Source organism: Helianthus annuus, chromosome 17, assembly GCF_002127325.2.
Source record: "Helianthus annuus cultivar XRQ/B chromosome 17, HanXRQr2.0-SUNRISE, whole genome shotgun sequence".
NCBI lineage: Eukaryota > Viridiplantae > Streptophyta > Magnoliopsida > Asterales > Asteraceae > Helianthus > Helianthus annuus.
Window position 1 is genome coordinate 73,311,271 of NC_035449.2, and position 17,933 is coordinate 73,329,203.

The 17,933-nt window shown below is 38.1% G+C and overlaps 1 protein-coding gene across 2 annotated transcripts; it reads right to left on the reverse strand.

The window, feature by feature from the left end:
- Positions 1-2,374: 2,374 nt before the first annotated feature.
- On the reverse strand, positions 2,375-16,529 carry LOC110921088 (DExH-box ATP-dependent RNA helicase DExH5, mitochondrial). Of its 2 annotated transcripts, none has more exons than XM_022165358.2 (19): positions 16,000-16,529; positions 14,520-14,674; positions 14,352-14,439; positions 13,999-14,241; positions 13,721-13,816; positions 13,436-13,624; positions 13,203-13,362; positions 13,005-13,135; positions 12,292-12,453; positions 11,928-12,200; positions 11,651-11,845; positions 5,412-5,615; positions 5,245-5,314; positions 4,271-4,419; positions 3,890-4,195; positions 3,726-3,785; positions 3,472-3,624; positions 3,249-3,362; positions 2,375-3,170 (listed from the first exon to the last, which is right to left on the reverse strand). In XM_022165358.2, the coding sequence occupies exons 1-19, from the start codon at positions 16,342-16,344 to the stop codon at positions 2,703-2,705; spliced, it is 3,561 nt and encodes a 1,186-aa protein (XP_022021050.1). In that variant the 5' UTR covers positions 16,345-16,529; the 3' UTR covers positions 2,375-2,702. The 2 variants fall into 2 exon arrangements, with proteins under 2 accessions (XP_022021050.1, XP_022021051.1); XM_022165359.2 differs by having other exon boundaries at positions 2,428-3,170; positions 3,249-3,359; positions 16,000-16,528.
- Between the last annotated feature and the right edge of the window lie 1,404 nt (positions 16,530-17,933).

A 17,933-nucleotide genomic window follows, 5' to 3' on the forward strand; every position in this document is an offset into this window, starting at 1 on the left:
AGATAATATAGTCTTTTGAAATATTTATTAGATTTCAAAATTATTTATCTTGAAATTAACAAAAGACGCACACTAAATATAAATTAATATAATGTAAAGAGTTAAATGTCATTTTAGTCCATGTGGTTTGGGTCATTTTGTCAGTTTAGTACAAATGTCTTATAATACACAGGGTTTATAAAGATACAACAAGATATAACTTTTTATTGATTGATATATAAAATTACATGTGCTCAACTCATACAATATACGAGATTCTTAAAAATGTAACTTTTTTCATTATTTAATATATAAAATTAAATTTACTAAACCCATACAATACACAGGGTTCTTAAAGATATAACTTTTTTATTATTTAATATATAAAATTACATTTATTGAACCCGTGTAATAAACGAGGTTTTTGAAGATATATTTTTTTATTATTTGGTATATAAAATTACATTTATTCAACCCGTATATTACACGGGGTTCTAACCTAGTATAATATAATATAATAGTAATGGGCGGGTTAATAATTTGTGAAATCATCAGATCAGTTTTGAACGTGCAAACTGCAAAGGATGCATCTAATAAGTGTTTGCTAAAAGGCTGCTTGAATAAAGTTGGTGAAAAATCTTTTCAAGAAGTTGATTGAAAACACAGTTGTCTAGAGCAACTTTGTCTCACAAAACTTGTAGATGTGTTCGTTAAAATCTAACTCATACTTTCCTAAATAACTAAACAATACTAAAAATATTTTGCAAGAAATAGAATGTCATTTGATCACATCATATTGAAAAACCCTTAGCCTAGTTTGCAAGAGTTATTTGTTCATAGCCGTAAAATATGAGTTCAAACATTCACAAAAAAAAAAATTACCATTTACAACTAAATAGACAAAGACATCACTTCATGATGGGTTTAACTTTCCAAAATAATCTACATACAAAATAATCTTTATCTTGCTTATATCAAGTTTGATATGTTTTATAAAAGATATTCGCAATCTATAAATTTAAATTTGAAGGATTGTTATTTCTTGAGAATTGAGATAAATCCTTTACTCAACTTGAATGTATACCGAATGTGTACATGCTTGACATTGACGTTTTGTAAAAATGAGGGATGGTCGGTCCACAGTCAAGTCATACATTGACCATGGTTCTTCGCGTGGTTCTTTCAATTCACGGTCAAACCATGGATTTACTGTCTGTCTCTTTTTTTTTTTTTTGATCGGCAAACCACTATATATACTCCGGTATCTGTCTCTTGTCCTTAAGTTACTCCACTTCGATTTTATTGGAGCCAACTGGCAACTTGAATTCTCTAGTTTGTACTTCATCTTAATTTACCGGATCTTTACATGATTAATTAATGGTGAGAACATGCAAAAAATTTAGCTTTTATTATGATTATTTGATATTTGGAGTGTTTTGTGCTTTTACCTTCATTAACAGTAAACTATGAATATACCATTTTCAAAATTTTATATTCATATATAAAGTGTTACAATTTTTTTCAACATGTGAATTGTCACATGAAAGAACACCTTATGGCCCAACCTCCTTGTGGCCCAGCCTCTAATTATATAAATGGAATAGGGTGGGCCCGAGGTCTGCCCACCGTTATGTGCCTATGATCCGATAAGTCCCATCTCAAGATTGTTCCTTGCATGAATGGCCACACAGAATATCAATTATCAAATATTAAAATAGGAATGAGATCAGTATGGTACCAAAAAATACAGAAACCAAAGTAGAGCACAACCCTAAACCAAATACCATACCATACCGATGATAATCGGTCTCCGTATTTGATGTCGCAAATATACCCAAACAGACTAATACCAATACCCATAGTCGTTGAAAACAAATACCAATACTGATACCGAAACATACTGGTACCAGTATCGGTAATATGCCGGTATTCGTCAAGAAATCTCATCTCTATATTAAATCAAACATTTTAAATGAAAATATCAAATAAAGACAAAAGAATTAAAATTGTTAAATTATCAAATATTCTATTAAATTAAATTATATATCAAATATTCAAAATGAAAATAATTTTCTAAAAAGTGTATATGTTTTGTTGATTGAATAGGAGGAAGGACCACAAAGGTGAATAGTATATGGTGTTGCATAATAAATACATATGGCCCTCATTTTGAGTTCAATAGACAAATGGTCAAAAGCATCTCCACATTTAATTTAGCCTGAATATAATTGTCCTGAAATTAATGATTATATAACAAGGATCACTCTGTTTGTTTCTTCCTACCCTACTTTTGTTAGTATGTGATGCTTCTCACAGATACTAGGCCCCATTTGCATTCATTGCTGGTCCAACTCCAACTCCAACTCCAAACAGCAACTTAGAATAGATACATCACTTTACAAGATTAAATGTTTTATACCCATTTTATAATTCACATTGTAACAAATATATTTATAATCAATATTGTATTTACCAACTATATACATAAATTCAGTCCAAAGAGGAAACTTACATGTCAGCTGTTTTTTACTGTTCTTGATCTTGAGCAAAATTTGATCTCACCGAAGATGGTCAAAATTAGTCCAACTAATGGTCAAAAGCTAGTCCAATTCCAGCCTGATCATCGAATACTTCATTTAGTGACATGAAAAATGCTTCTATTGGTGTTCTTTAAGCATCCGGAAATCTCAAATAAGAAAGGTTTAGTCAATTTACGGCACCTCCTAATTCTGGTTCGATTTGCTCTTCTTCAAAACCATTGATATGATGTCGATCGTTTCACGCGTCACAACATTACCACCCAAAAGCCAATCCAAAGCCTTAGAAGCCGCATCTTTCTCAGCTTGTTTCTTGTTGTTACAAGGACGGCCCATGATTTGCACGCCATTGAATTCACAAACGGCCATAAACTGGTTGTTTGACAAGTTAGTCTTATAGATTGGTGTACTATAGCCTGCTCTAGCAAGTAATGTTTGGAGTTGACTTTTGGAATTGTCACCTCCTGGTCCACTTTCTGTCGCAGAAACTAGGGGCGGTGGCAGCGGTGGTGAGGCAATAGAAGGTACTGAATTGCTACGTATCACCTGGTGGTTGTATACAAACCTACCACTGCATTGATCTCCTGAGAGCAGCAATTGTATCGCAGATAAAAGCTCATGGTGGGCTTGCAGGTTCATTTTTGGATTCATTAACTGAGACAAAAAAAAAAATTAGAAAAATGTGATCATAGCTCTAAAGGTAAACAACGGTCTGATTTCTGTTTTACGTACTTTAGTCTGGAATAACTCATCGAGCTCTCGTTTTAAAGTTCGATATGTTATTGCTATTGCGGGTTCCATGAAGAACTCAAAGTATCCTCCCAACATTTTCATGTGTCCCTCCTGCTTAGAATAAAGGTTAGATTATCGTTGTAATAATATATTTTAGCAATCATGCAAAATTTAAAAATAAAAGAATAGAAAAAGTAACATGACAAAGGGGATATAGACTTACAACATCACCTATTGAAATGCTTCCCCCAAATAAAAGCAGCGTTGAATCAGATACAGCTGTTGAATCTTGAAGGTAAACAGAGTTGACTTTGACCTTTTTGTTGAAGACCAGCCATGGGTATGGTATTTTAAAATCACGTGCATTAACCGATTTCTGCAAGTAAGAAAAACATATCGACTTTATAGATGATGATGCACATCGTTTATCACATAAGAATACAGTTTGAAAAAATGTATAAAAAGTGGTGAACTTACGGAATGTAGAGACACCTGACCGTCTTCCATTGTTTTTAGTGATAACGAGTTATCCTTGTGCTGGAAACGTATTCATGTTAGTAGATATAATTATTTAAAGATAAGATTGATAAATAAGATAGATAAAAATAGAATATTTTGATATAATGAATGCATATAACTACCACAACAGAGCAGACTCCTGGATACAATCCCGAACAGATAACTGCACGGACGAGATTTTCATCATAGCTATAAGTGTTGTAACTGCTCGCCTTGTTGTCAATAAGACGGATACTTTTAAGCACAGATTGAAATTCCCTTCGAAGAGAATCAATAGCTTTCATTGATTGTGGAGAGAGAAAGTTTTTCCAACAGTATTTATGACCGATTCGCTTTCGTTCAGCTACTTTCCAACCGTTGTATGCCCGTACAAGAGCAAGATGATCACTAAATCCATGGGAGAATTGTGCTTTAGCAGCCTGTGCCAACTGTAAAAGGCATAAGAATTATAATACTATGTAATAAACATTTATTTTTGTAATAAAACAGGAAGCGTAATTAACCTCTTTTATTTCCAAAGGTGCCAGAAAAGGATCCCTAACAGTAAGACCAGCCACGATGGTCAATATCGGGTCAAGGCAATTTAAAAATGCACCCATTACAAGCATCTTTCCATGTTTCGGCTCCATTGGAAGCATTGCCAAGTAGCCACCTGCAACGACTCTAGTTTAGAAAAAAATATTATATATACGATAGATGGAGGTGACAAGATGGGTGGTAGTTTCGGGTTTAAATGGCCATTTAGTAAAAGTGAACAAACCGGTTCAAGCTGGGTTGACCCACAAAAAATGCCATTTTCGTCCCTGAGGTTTGGCCAGTTTTGCGACTTTCGTCCAAAGGTTTGATTTTTAGCATCTGGATCCAAAAGGTTTGAAATTTTCATCGGCTCGTTAACTCCATCCAAATTTCTCCATTATGTCAGGGATATTTTTGTCTTTTTTGTTAACTTAAAAGGCAATTCGGTCTTTTTCACTTTATGTACAAGCATTTAGCATAATGTGCAAGTATTCAAAAGACCAAATTACCCTTTTAAGTTAACAAAAAAGACAAAAATACCTCTGACTTAACGGAGAAAACTAGATGGAGTTAACGAGCTGGATGAAAATGGCAAGATTTCAAACCTTTGGACGAAAGTAGCAAAAGTGGCCAAACCTCAGGGACGAAAATGGCATTTTACTCTTTGATCAATTTTAAACTAACTTTAAATTGTTAATGTGTTAATTATGATTGCAAAATATTGTAAATACATCAATACCGTGCATCATGAATAGAAACGACCTAGGAAGTTGTATGCACTAAAGAGTCAAGTAAACTTTGGGTGACTTTCAATGTGTTCGACGTGTTCGAACCATTGATCAATTTCCCACTTAGCTATAAAAAACTGATTTAGCCCATTTGAAATGAAATTACAACCTACACCCGACCCATACATAAGTAAATTGGTAAAATATGCCACCTGTGATGAAATCCAACATACCCAATATGGTCAGATTTTCCTTCTCGTCCAAAGCACCGATTAGCTTGAGATATTCAACAGCATTTTGAACCTACAAACAAATGAATGACAGCTGTTAACTTATATAACTATGAAAGTAAATTTTGCATCAAATTTGAAATAAGAATGGATTTGAAAGTTAGCATTACCGCTAGCGAGTCAGGTGACTGCAACGCCCTGGATAAGAATCCAGAAATACTACCAAGATTCAAACTTTTGATTTGCAAACAAAGGGATTGCAAAGGAGTCCGCAGTATTTTTGGCAATTGAAAATCAGCAAAAGAATCGTAGACGCATTGGGGATATAGATGGTAACATTCTCCTGGTTGAACACGGCCGGACCTTCCTCTCCTCTTAATGCCCAGTAACAAAGAAACACTAAATCAATATACTTTTGTAATACAAAAATAAGCATTGATACGGGTAACTTTTATACGGGTCAGGTTAGGTTGACCCAAAACTTATTTGTTCATTTTCTTAAAAAAGGTTTTAATCAGTTAACGTGTAAATTATGATTAAAAAAAAAACAATATTATTACGATAATAAGGCACGTGTTTAAGATAAAAATGATTTAAGAGGTAAGAGACTAGGGTTGTACTCGGGACATCTGAAAATCCATATACTCCTTGAACTAGTATCATATTTAATTAGTGCATATTCTTCTCTGCTAAAAGCAGATGCTCATGATCGTACGTATTTGTGATAAACAAATTTCTTATAACGAGTTTATTTAGTTAATAATATGTTTAACAAAATGAGGACGGATATTCAATTGGTTGTCGATTACATGTGACAAATAAAGAAAACGTATATACGTCATAGTTGTTAATAGCGAACGATAGCGACAAGCTGCCTATACACTGCGTGATGAAATAGCATGTGCTATTTTATGTTTAGCGATACACTAGAAGAAAATTTTAAAAATATTTTATATGTATATGTTATCAAAATACGCTGTATATATATGTATATTTTTAAAATAAACTAAAATCCCGCTATCATGTGGTGGCGTTGATAGCCGAAAGACAAGGGAGTACATGCACTAATCGGCCTTTGTCTTAATTGCTGAGTGTTATGTGCCTTATGTCCAAGGCTGTCTACATCTTACCCTCCTCTGACCCTACCTTAGCTTTGCTATTGGTGGGATTTACTGAGTATGATGATGATGATGATGATCATGATGATGATGATGATGATTTTATTGCTATTTATATTAAAAAAAAACCCTATAATCCCGCTATTTTCACGCTATGGAGGCACCAAAATCAGATTGCGACCTATTGCCGCATCGCCACGCTAAACGCTATAGTGGGTGCTATGCCCAGTATTAACAACAGTGATATACGTTGCTTATTACATATTATAGATTTCTAACACTATTATTACTGCATCATCCATATCGCTCTCGTCAAACAAAGACATGCAAATGAATACAATGTCTGAATCTATGTCCAAATACTGGAGACATTCATATCCACATCCGATGCAAATGGATATGAACATGGATCTGATCGTATATGATCCATATACAAGGCAAACTTAAATATGAATAAAACAGTTTATGCAATAAACTAATTATCCAATGATAGACAGTGAGAAATCACTGGAGAAATTACTGGATAAATTACAAGAAATCAAATAATTAGATTGATTACGTTTTCTTTATTATTTATTTGTTTCCTTTTCTGTAATGTCCTATATATAGGACTTTATGTTTTGTATTGCAACTCAATCAATAACAACTCAAATTCTGTGATTTATCTTGGTATCACAGCCTTCTTTTTTTTTTCTTTTTTTTTAACCCTAAAACAACCTGCAGGCCGCTTTTTTTCCTTACCACTCTTCTTCTTTCTGATCAACAGCAAACCACCCAACCGGCTCCATGGCAATGATTTCTGCCTTCACCAGTACTGAGAAAACAGCACATAACTCCCACAAATTTGCCTTTAAACTTACCCCTACCAACTATGGCCTCCGGAAAAACATGATACACCCCTTCTTAATCACCAATCACCTCTTTGGTTATGTTGACGGGACCATCCGCTGCCCTCCATCACGGACTGCTGCCACCACTGAAACAGCAGCCATGGACAACCCGAGCTACTCCAATTGGCTCGCGAATGATGCTCATGTTCGCATGGTCATTATTTCAACCATCTCCGAATCCTCTTTTCAACATGTTCAAGGTGAAACCTCTCGTGACCTTTGGCTCTCCTTGGAACGGGCATATGCTCCGCATAACTCATCTAGAGAATACACCCTCAAAACTCAGTTGCTGAAAATAGAGATGAAGCCTGATGAAACATCTGCTGCCTATCTCACCCGTGCCCAAGATTATGCCACGGCTCTAGCGAACATTGGGGAACCATTTAAGGACAAGGATATCACCATGTTGGTACTCTCTGGCCTACGTGATGAATATGATGGCCTCAAAGCTAATCTCCTGGCTCGCTCTCCGCCAATTACTTTTAATGAATTACATGGCCTTCTAAGTGACCATGAGTTCATGATAAATAGGAAGCCACCAAACTCGTTGCAGGGCTTACTCGGCTGCTGCACAGCCTGCGATTCTGCCCTCCCCCTCGGCAGGCCTGCTGCCTCTTCCTCAGCACAGCCCTGCCCTCACTATGCTGCAGCAACAAGCCGCCCTTCTTGGGTACCAACTCAGCCCCGTAATTAATCAGGCCAACCAGCAACCACAGGCCTATTTCTCCAACCGCTCCCAAAACAATTCTCGTAACAACCGGCGTGGAAATTACCGTGCTAACTCACGTGGTGCTAACACCAGAGGTCGCGATGAGTACCGTGGATCCAACAATCAAAACCGAAATTCTCAGTTTGCTTGGGCATCCACCCAAAACACCGTTTACGGTCATTGCAATCGTTGTGGCATAGGACACATTCCTGCTCAATGTCCAACTCAGTCCACATCAGCCCGGGAGTCTTCTCCGGCTAACTATGCTGCTTTTGCTGAAACTGGATCCCCATCAGGCTCACTTTGGAAACCAGACACAGGTGCGAATGGCCATGCTACTCCTGATCTTGCAAGCTTGGATAACTCTGAAGCCTACTTTGGTAACCATTCACTTCATGTTGGCGATGGTAATCCTCTTCCAATCTGTCATATTGGCTCATCAAAATTTTATTCTCCTAACAAAACCTTTACTTTAAATAATATTCTTCACGTACCCCAACTCAAACAAAATCTCTTATCAGTCCAGCAATTTTGTTCAGATAATAACGTGTTTTTTGAATTTCATTCTTCTTTCTTTGTTGTGAAGGACGAGTCTACACATACCATCCTACTCACGGGCCCAAGTGATAACGGTCTCTACTCGCTTTATCTTCCAAAGATGAAGTCCCTATCACATGTCTCCTTCACAGCAGTCAAAGCTCCTTCAACAATTTGGCATCAACGACTCGGGCATCCCATGCACGAGTTTTTCATTCTATTTTGTCTAGCAATAATTTACCAGTTTTAAATAAATTGTCTTCTTCATTGTGTTCTTCTTGTCAAATGGGGAAATCCTCCAAACTGTCTTTGAAACTTTCCAATTTTCGTAGTACTAATGTTTTGGATTTAGTTTATTGCGATGTTTGGGGCCCCGCTCCTTCTGTTTCTTTCACCGGCTATCGATTCTTTTTACTATGTGTGGACCATCACTTGAGATATATGTGGTTTTACCCTTTAAAACATAAATCTGATGTTTTCTCTACCTTCAAATTGTTTGTTAAAATGTCCGAAAGACAATTCAACACTAAACTCAAACGGGTTCAATCCGATTGGGGCGGTGAATTTCGTCCTCTTGCGCCTTTTCTTTCTTCACTTGGCATCATTCACCAACACTCGTGCCCACACACGAGTGAACAAAATGGTATTGTCGAACGCCGGCATAGACATGTTGTTGAAACCGGTTTAACCCTTCTTGCTCACTCTCACACTCCCCAACATTTTTGGGATTTTGCATTTGAAACAGCGGTTTATCTAATCAATCGCATGCCCTAATCTCCCTTTGAATGCCTATTTCACCGACCACCTGATTACTCTTTCCTACGAGTTTTTGGGTGTGAATGCTTCCCTTACCTACGACCTTATAACCCTCACAAAATGGACTTTAGGTCCATACCTTGTGTCTTTCTCGGTTACAGTTTAATCCATCATGGATATCGCTGCCTAGACCTACAAACTGACCGCATCTACATTGCTCGTCACGTACGATTTAACGAGCACCTCTTTCCTTTCAACCCACCTGACACAACCACCTTACCGGAAGAATCCTCACCATATTACTCTTCATATCCTACTCCACCTCCACCAAACTGTGAACCCAGCCCTGTCCCACATCCTATCACCGAACCTGTCAACCAGCCCGTACCCGAATCTGTCCAGCAAACTGCTTCTGTCTCTATCACCGACCCTCTTCCTGACTCGAACCCATGTTCCTCAGGTGAACATGTCCTCACTTCCCAGCCCTCGACTGCCTCCCAGCCCTTGGCTCACACTAATCCACCACCTCGTGCTCGTCCACCCAATCTCCGTCAAAATCCCAAACCTACCATTCGTTATAATCCTTCCGCTTATCATGTCTCTACCGATCCTCCCAATTCTGTTGAGCCATCTTCCTTTACTGTCGCCAACAAATCTCCCGAATGGCGCCAAGCCATGGCTGAAGAGTTTGATGCTCTTGTTAGAAACGAAACATGGTCACTTGTACCTTGTGTTAAAAACACTAACGTTATTGATTCTAAGTGGGTTTACAGGATTAAAAGGGATGCAAATGGTAATGTTACACGCTATAAAGCGAGACCGGTTGCTAAGGGCTTTAACCAACGGCCTGGTATTGATTATCAGGAAACTTTCAGCCCTGTTGTCAAAGCAACAACAATACGAGTTTTGTTGACTCTTGCTGTAACGAATCAATGGTCGCTTCGCCAACTAGATGTTCAAAATGCTTTTCTTCACGGCGAATTGAACGACACTGTTTATTTACGCCAACCACCTGGCTTTATTGATGCATCCAAACCTGATCATGTATGCTTGCTGCATAAGTCCCTCTACGGACTCAAACAGGCACCACGTGCATGGTTTGAACGTCTCAGTAACACTTTGCATCATCTGGGTTTCACTGGCTCCAAAACGGATCCCTCACTCTTTATTCTTAAAAATGGTGGAACTTTGGTCTATGTTTTAGTCTATGTAGATGATATTATTGTTACAGGCAACAACACCAATGCTATTAATGATGTTATTGCAAACTTGGGCACCTCCTTTGCAGTCAAAGACCTGGGAGACCTGCACTATTTTCTAGGTATTGAAGTTATTCGTCATGGCAGCCACTTAATTCTCTCCCAGCAAAAATATATATCTGACCTGATCCAGAAGGCAGGTTTGTCAGATTGCAAACCAGTTCCCTCTCCTATGAGTACCTCTCAGATTCTCACTCGCAATGACAGTCCAACTCTTGCTGACCCAACCAAGTATCGTCAAATAGTGGGGGCTCTTCAGTATGCTTCCTTGTCAAGACCTGACATTACTTTTGCTATCAACAAAGTATGTCAGTATATGCACACTCCCACTGAAAACCATTGGTCGGCTGTTAAGCGTATATTACGCTATCTGAAAGGTACTTCTCACTTTGGCCTTTGTATTCGTCATGGCTCGGGTTCCACCCTACACGCCTTTACCGAAGTCAACTGGAACTCAACTTTGAGGGCTTTCTCTGATGCTGATTGGGTTGGCTGTCCCGATGATCGTCGCTCCACGGGGGGGTTTGCCATATACTTGGGATCGAACCTCATCTCATGGAATGCTAGGAAGCAACGCACAGTATCTCGCTCCTCTACGGAATCTGAATATAAAGCCATGGCTGATACTGTGGCTGAATTAACATGGCTAGAGGCCCTTTTACAGGAACTTGGAATTGCCTCAATAGTCACTCCTACGCTTTGGTGTGACAACTTAGGTGCCACGTACTTGTCTGCCAATCCCGTTTTCCATGCTCGGACAAAGCATGTTGAGTGTGATTATCATTTTGTTCGCGAGAAGGTTTCTCAAGGAAAACTACAGGTCAAATTCATTTCAACACATGACCAGCTAGCCGATGTGTTCACTAAGCCTCTACCTACTCAAAGATTTCTAATGCTTTGGTCCAAGTTGCAGGTCGTTCCCCGCCCTCAACTTGCGGGGGGATGATAGACAGTGAGAAATCACTGGAGAAATTACTGGATAAATTACAGGAAATCAAATAATTAGATTGATTACGTTTTCTTTATTATTTATTTGTTTCCTTTTCTGTAATGTCCTATATATAGGACTTTATGTTTTGTATTGCAACTCAATCAATAACAACTCAAATTCTGTAATTTATCTTCCAAAAAGGAGCTTACTTGTTTAGCAGAAACCTTGGATATCCAAGAAGGAAGCAAGCAAGGAGTATTGTTGAGCGCATCATATGATGCCTCTTTGGCCTTACCACAATCGATGACAAAAACCAAGTCATCAATCGTAATACTGGTTTCCGCAATATTCGTAGCCAACACTATCTTCCTCACTCCATCATCTACCTTCTCAAATATTAACCTCTGCATTCATAACAAAAAAAAAATATAAATACTAAAAAACAGATAGAAAGTCTAACGATGCGCATTTGGAGTTTAGGACTACCTGCTCAGAGCTGGACATAGAACCATGACATGTCAGTAACAAAACTCGATTTGGATCTCCCAAAACCGAGTGAGCTTGTAGCTTCTCCTTTAAGGAGATTATGTCATCCCACCCGGTCATAAAAACTAAAATACCCCCAGGTTTTCCGTTCTCGCATATGTTGCATAGTAGGTATTCTATGAGGTTGAAATTTATGCAATTGGGATTCCAGCAGAGCAAAGAGTCTTGTGTCTGTTGACTGTATTCACTGTAGTCAGCAGATCCAAGTGCTTCCTATTTTCAAATTTACACATGTAAATAATAATTGTATACCTCAACATAAACCATGAAGGAGAGTAAATTTTTATAAATAATAATTGTATACCTCGACAGATGAAGCAATATGGCTCTTCCTTTTGTTTGAAGTCTGTTTATTTAATTTCCATACTTGACCGTAATCATCGATTTGATTGTCAGCTGTCAATCTGTATCCGGTGGATTCCAGGATATTTTCCAGAAAATAGGTACGTACAGGATGCGTAATACCCTGCATGCAAGAAAAAAAATATATATATATAAAAGAGGCAGTTTTTATCACCAAATACCTGACTTATGAAGTATACTTCATGCAAATACACATAAACAAAAGATTAAAATGCCATTTTCGTCCCTAAGGTTTGGCCAGCTTTGCGACTTTCGTCCAAAGGTTTGTTTTTCTGCATCTGGATCTAAAAGGTTTGAAATCTTGCCATTTTCATCCGGGTCGTTAACTCCATCCATTTTTTCTCCGTTAAGTTAGAGATATGTCCGTCTTTTTTGATAACTTAAAGGGCAACTCGGTCTTTTTCATTTTATGTAAAAAGATCGAATACCCCTGAAAAAGACCGGATTGCCCTTTGAGTTAACAAAAAAGACGGAAATACCCCTGACTTAACGAAGAAAAATGGATGGAGTTAACGCTCCAGATGAAAATGGCAAGATTTCAAACCTTTTGGAACCAGATGCGGAAAAACAAACCTTTGGACGAATGTCGCAAAACTAGCCAAACCTCAGGGACTAAAATGGCATTTTACTCAAAAATAAATAATTAAAGATTACCGGTATCTGAATCACCGGAGCACCATTAAAGTAAGAAGAGAAAATCTCCGCATTTATGGTTGCACTCATCAACACAAGCCTTAGTTCAGGCCGGCAAGGAAGTAATTCTTTCATAACAGTAAGCAGAAAATCTGGCACGAATAAGAAAAAAATATTAAAAATGCATTTCATATCCAGATTTTTTTTGTATACGCTTACCTTCATCAATTCCACGTTCATGAACCTCATCCATGATAACATGAGTCACGCCTTTTAAATCTCTATCAACTAACAATCTCCTCAATAAAACGCCACTGGTACAGAACAACAGGCGGGTGTTCTTTCCTTTCATACCCTCTAACCTAACCTTATATCCAACCTTCAAACGGAAGAAGATTTTAGAAGACGGTAAATTTTCAATTTAAAAAAAAAATTAAAAATAATATGATTACGTTTTCACCCAATTTTTCCCCTCTTTCAATGGCAATTCTTTCAGAGACAGACATAGCAGATATTCTCCGGGGTTGAGTACAAATGATGCTACATGTGGCCCCTCGCATAGAATTAATCTCGGATTCTAGAATAAACTGGGGAACTTGTGTTGTTTTCCCGCAGCCGGTTTCACCTGAGATGATAACAACCTGTAACAAGTACATTATCTTACAATTGAACCAAAACTAATTATCGATAATGTACAATGGCAGGACCATGCACAAAGATCTCAAACACTGAAATACCTGATTCTTTGAAATAGAATTCAATATAGCATCCTTCTCTTTGTAAGCAGGGAGACTCCTGCGGAACTCAAGCATCTTCTGACCTTCTGAAGATTTCTATAGAGAAAAGACAATTATCCTAAAACTATCATATAACTCGTAAATAACACGTAAACACATAAAAAAGATTCAAAAAGTCATGCAGTGAAGGCTTTCCCATTGCACATAGAAAATATGAAATACATGTAAATGGCCAGTTAAATCTTGAAATTATATAACATTGTTTAGGGTAACCGAACCTGCCAAGCTTGTTGCTCCATGCTCAATTGCATACTTCTTCGAAAAAGGGTATCGTCTGATACAGCTTTATTTTTCGGGAGTGACTCTTTTTGCTCAAAGGGTCCAGTATTAGCAATGTTATTATTAACAATTTCAGTTGGAAACATGTTATCTTGAGAGCCATCGATGCTCTTAGGCTTCTGGGAAAGATATTTTTCAAGATGATCATCAACTCTCCTATGCAACCCAGGAGACAAAATCACCTGCTAATTCTGGAGAGTTTCAGTATATGCTTGTAGAATGCAGATATTCGACAACTACATTCAATACAATTTATATTTAATTAGGAAAAACAAAGTTTTAAAATCAATACCTCCCTCTGTGGCCGCTTATCATCCAGTTCAAATCTGTAATTTGGCAATGGGACTTTGCTGACAACGACCACTTTGGCATACAAACGGCTGCAAATATTTACAGTCAAAAAGCCACTTCAAAGTATATAAAAACGCATATAACAAAGCTGATGGTGGTGCCTAATTACCTGTATAAACCTAATTCACTTGCCAGAGATGCTATTTGATCATAATCACGCCTGTCCTTCTTTTCCTTTAACACCAGCTCTTGTTTGTCATTGCTGTGCAGTAATGATGTTAGCTTCCATTTCCAAGAATCTACGACGTCAGACCCAAAAGCACCCTAGAAATGTATGTTAGATTGTTTATAAATATGATGATAACATGTAATGCAGCTAGAACACAAGATGTGTGTTATGCTGACTAGAGCAATAAAAAGGATAGCCGAAACTCAAGGTTGCTTGACAATTTCTCATGGAGTATGGATCATTATTATGAACAACGCATGTGTAAAAACCAAAAATCATATAACACAGGGTTGCTTCGATACTTATTTCTCTCTTTAGTTATTACTTGAGTTAGCTCTTTTCTTGGCAGCTATGCAGTTAATATCGGTGATATATCGGTTATATCGGTCCCTTAGTAAAATATCGGTCAAAATATCGGTACCGGTATTATCGGCGATATTGACCGATATATTACCGATATTTAACTGATATAACCGATATATCACCGATATTTGACCAATATAACCGATATCTCACTAATATAACACTGAATTATTGGTGTTAAATTGCTATATATATAAATTCTGCATTATATTAAAATTACCGATATCCCACCGATATCTCACCGAGATAACCTATATTTCAAATATCGGTCCTTGATCGATATCCGATATTTTACCGCATTAACTGCATAGCTTGGCAGCATGACAAATGTTCTTTCAACAACAGAGTCTGATTGACCAATTAATAGCATTTACATAGTCTAAGTAGTTGGTTCAAAATTTCAAATAAATACACATAGCCTAATAATGTAGGTGTAAAGATAAAACATCATAGCACATAGAGTTACATAACTAACACCAACTACCCCTAAACTTTTACATAAAAAAGTCTATTTCACAATTCAAAACAGGTTCAAAGGCAACATAAATTCAACTGTCAATTAATGGCAACAGATTCGAAGGATGCCTTTGCTTCACAAGGGTGTAATACTCTATTATTAAGGCTCACCCAGGCGCGCGCTTCAAACCCCCCACTTTCAGGCCCTCAGGCGCATTTTTCAGGCCAAGTTCTGACGAAATTGTGGCCAACAATCGTCTGAACAGATCAAAAACAATTATAGCAACCCTAAACAAGCCTGGAATCAACCTAAACTAGCCCTAAAGAAGCCTAAAACGTGTCTAAAGCCCCTAAAAACTGTATATTTGTACTATACGCCTCGCATAAAAAAGCCCTGACTTTCTAAACGCCTTGCACTGAGGCCACAAGAAAGTGAATTGAAAAGCTACTGCTAAAAATTAAAGATAAAAGTAAAGGAAATTCAATTCTTGTAGTCATAGAATCAAAAATGAAAAATGTAGCTTTAAAGCTACATTGAAACCATCAATGCATAATCAGTAAATATCATCCAATTAATAATAAATGTTCCAACACAACTCACATGATTAACAGAAAACTCGAATTCGGGAACATAATCCACACCGCCTGCGTCATCAACAGTCGATATCTTCTTCTGGTGGTCATAAATAGTTGACAAACTACTAGTATTACAAGATGAATTAACATTGACAGTAGAGTTGTTTAAGTTGTGTACAGCAACACCAGTTGAAGTGGACGAAATGTTAGGGACAGAAGCAGAGGAAGTAATGACGAAGCGACGGTGGTGGTAGCGGTGAGAAGAAGGTGGCCGGAATTTGACGGTGGTCAGGCGGTGTAATGAGGAGGTTGTTCGAAGGGTTTTAGGGCACGAAAAGTCGGTGGATAGGTGGAGTGAACCGAGTTCCATATACACGGATGTTGATTGATTGTGGTATCGGAGGGCTGGGTTGCGCCGGTGGTGTGAGAATGGTGGTGGTTAGAAACAGAATGGCGGTGGTGTGGCTGGGGATACGGTTATTTCTATAACGGCCCGTACGGCTTTAACCTATATCCGTTTTCACTTTCAGTCGGGTCGAATACACAGAAAAATAACTTTCATTTTTTTTTCTTATGAGCTTATAATTTGAAATATTGAGTAGTCTTTCGGAAAATTCGGAGGTAAGAAATTAAGAACCCATAAATAAGTATATGATACACATATTTTATCTGAACACATATACAGACACAGTGACTGTGGTGTCGCGCTTGTGAATACGTTGATGGAGACGAAAATGGTGGCCGATGTTAACTAATGGCGGATTCAAGTGTCACACCCCCAAAATCCCACACGCGGAGTACCACCGCTTGGAGGCGTGACTGACCAGGATCAAGCCACCAATCATATTGAACATGTAAATAAATAGTAATAATTATCCAACAATACGAAAGGTGTTTATCAAACCAACATAATTAAGTGTAGCGGAAGCATTAATGTAAAACCCAACATAAGTATTAATGTTTGAAACGTCATAAGTGTTTAATAAGTAATCACGATCCATTTGCCCACAACGACCTGCTCCTCCTTGTGCAAGCTCCATAATGTACCTAAGGTCCTGCAAGGCATGCATCAGATAATCAACAACTAGTTGAGCGAGTTCACAGAAAATAAGTTCGTAACAGTAATGCGTAAGTTCATCTAATAGGGCTTCCCAAGCCTTGTATATATGTTACTAGTGGGGGATTCCCACGTTTATCTTTACTAAGGGGACTTCCCATTATGGTACTTACTAGACTATTTGCAACCATGTGTTCTTCTTAGACCGAGAACAGGAATACGTACAAGGTCACGCAGGATTTACGTGAGTGCCCTTCCCCGAGGACAGTGGTACGTGTGGGGTTTACGCAGGATTTACGTAAGTGTCCTTCCGACCCGGAAGACAGTAGTGGGTATTAGGTTATGCAGGATTTACGTAAGTGTCCTCCCGACCCGGGAGACAATGGTAGATACTAGTTTACGCAGGTTTTACGTAAGTGTCCTGACTATCCCGAGGACGATGGTCTATAGTCTAGCAATAGCGTAAGTACGAGTAATCATTCCATATCAAACATTCCAACCCAATTCCCAACCCGGGAATCCCATGCCTTGGCTGTGTGAACTCACCTTGGGTTGCTCGGCAGATACACAAAAGAGAGGGTTCTTGAACTAACAGTGGTCAACCACGTCCTAACAGGGTTACCACACAAGTCAGGTTTTGACTTAAATAATGCACGTATGTTTCATACAAGTAATCACGTTACTAACATGTATTGATCATGGCAAACCACGTAGCAATCATAACATAACATTCTCAACTTGTGCGAGTCGGATGGTTGGGCCATTGAGCTTGTGCGAGCCCAACCATCTTGTGCGATCTAGGTGTCTAAGCCCAACAATCCCGGCCCAGCATATAAGAAGTCCAACATAAAGGTCTCGGCCCAAATAAATAAACAGGGACACTCTTGTGCGATCAGAGCTGG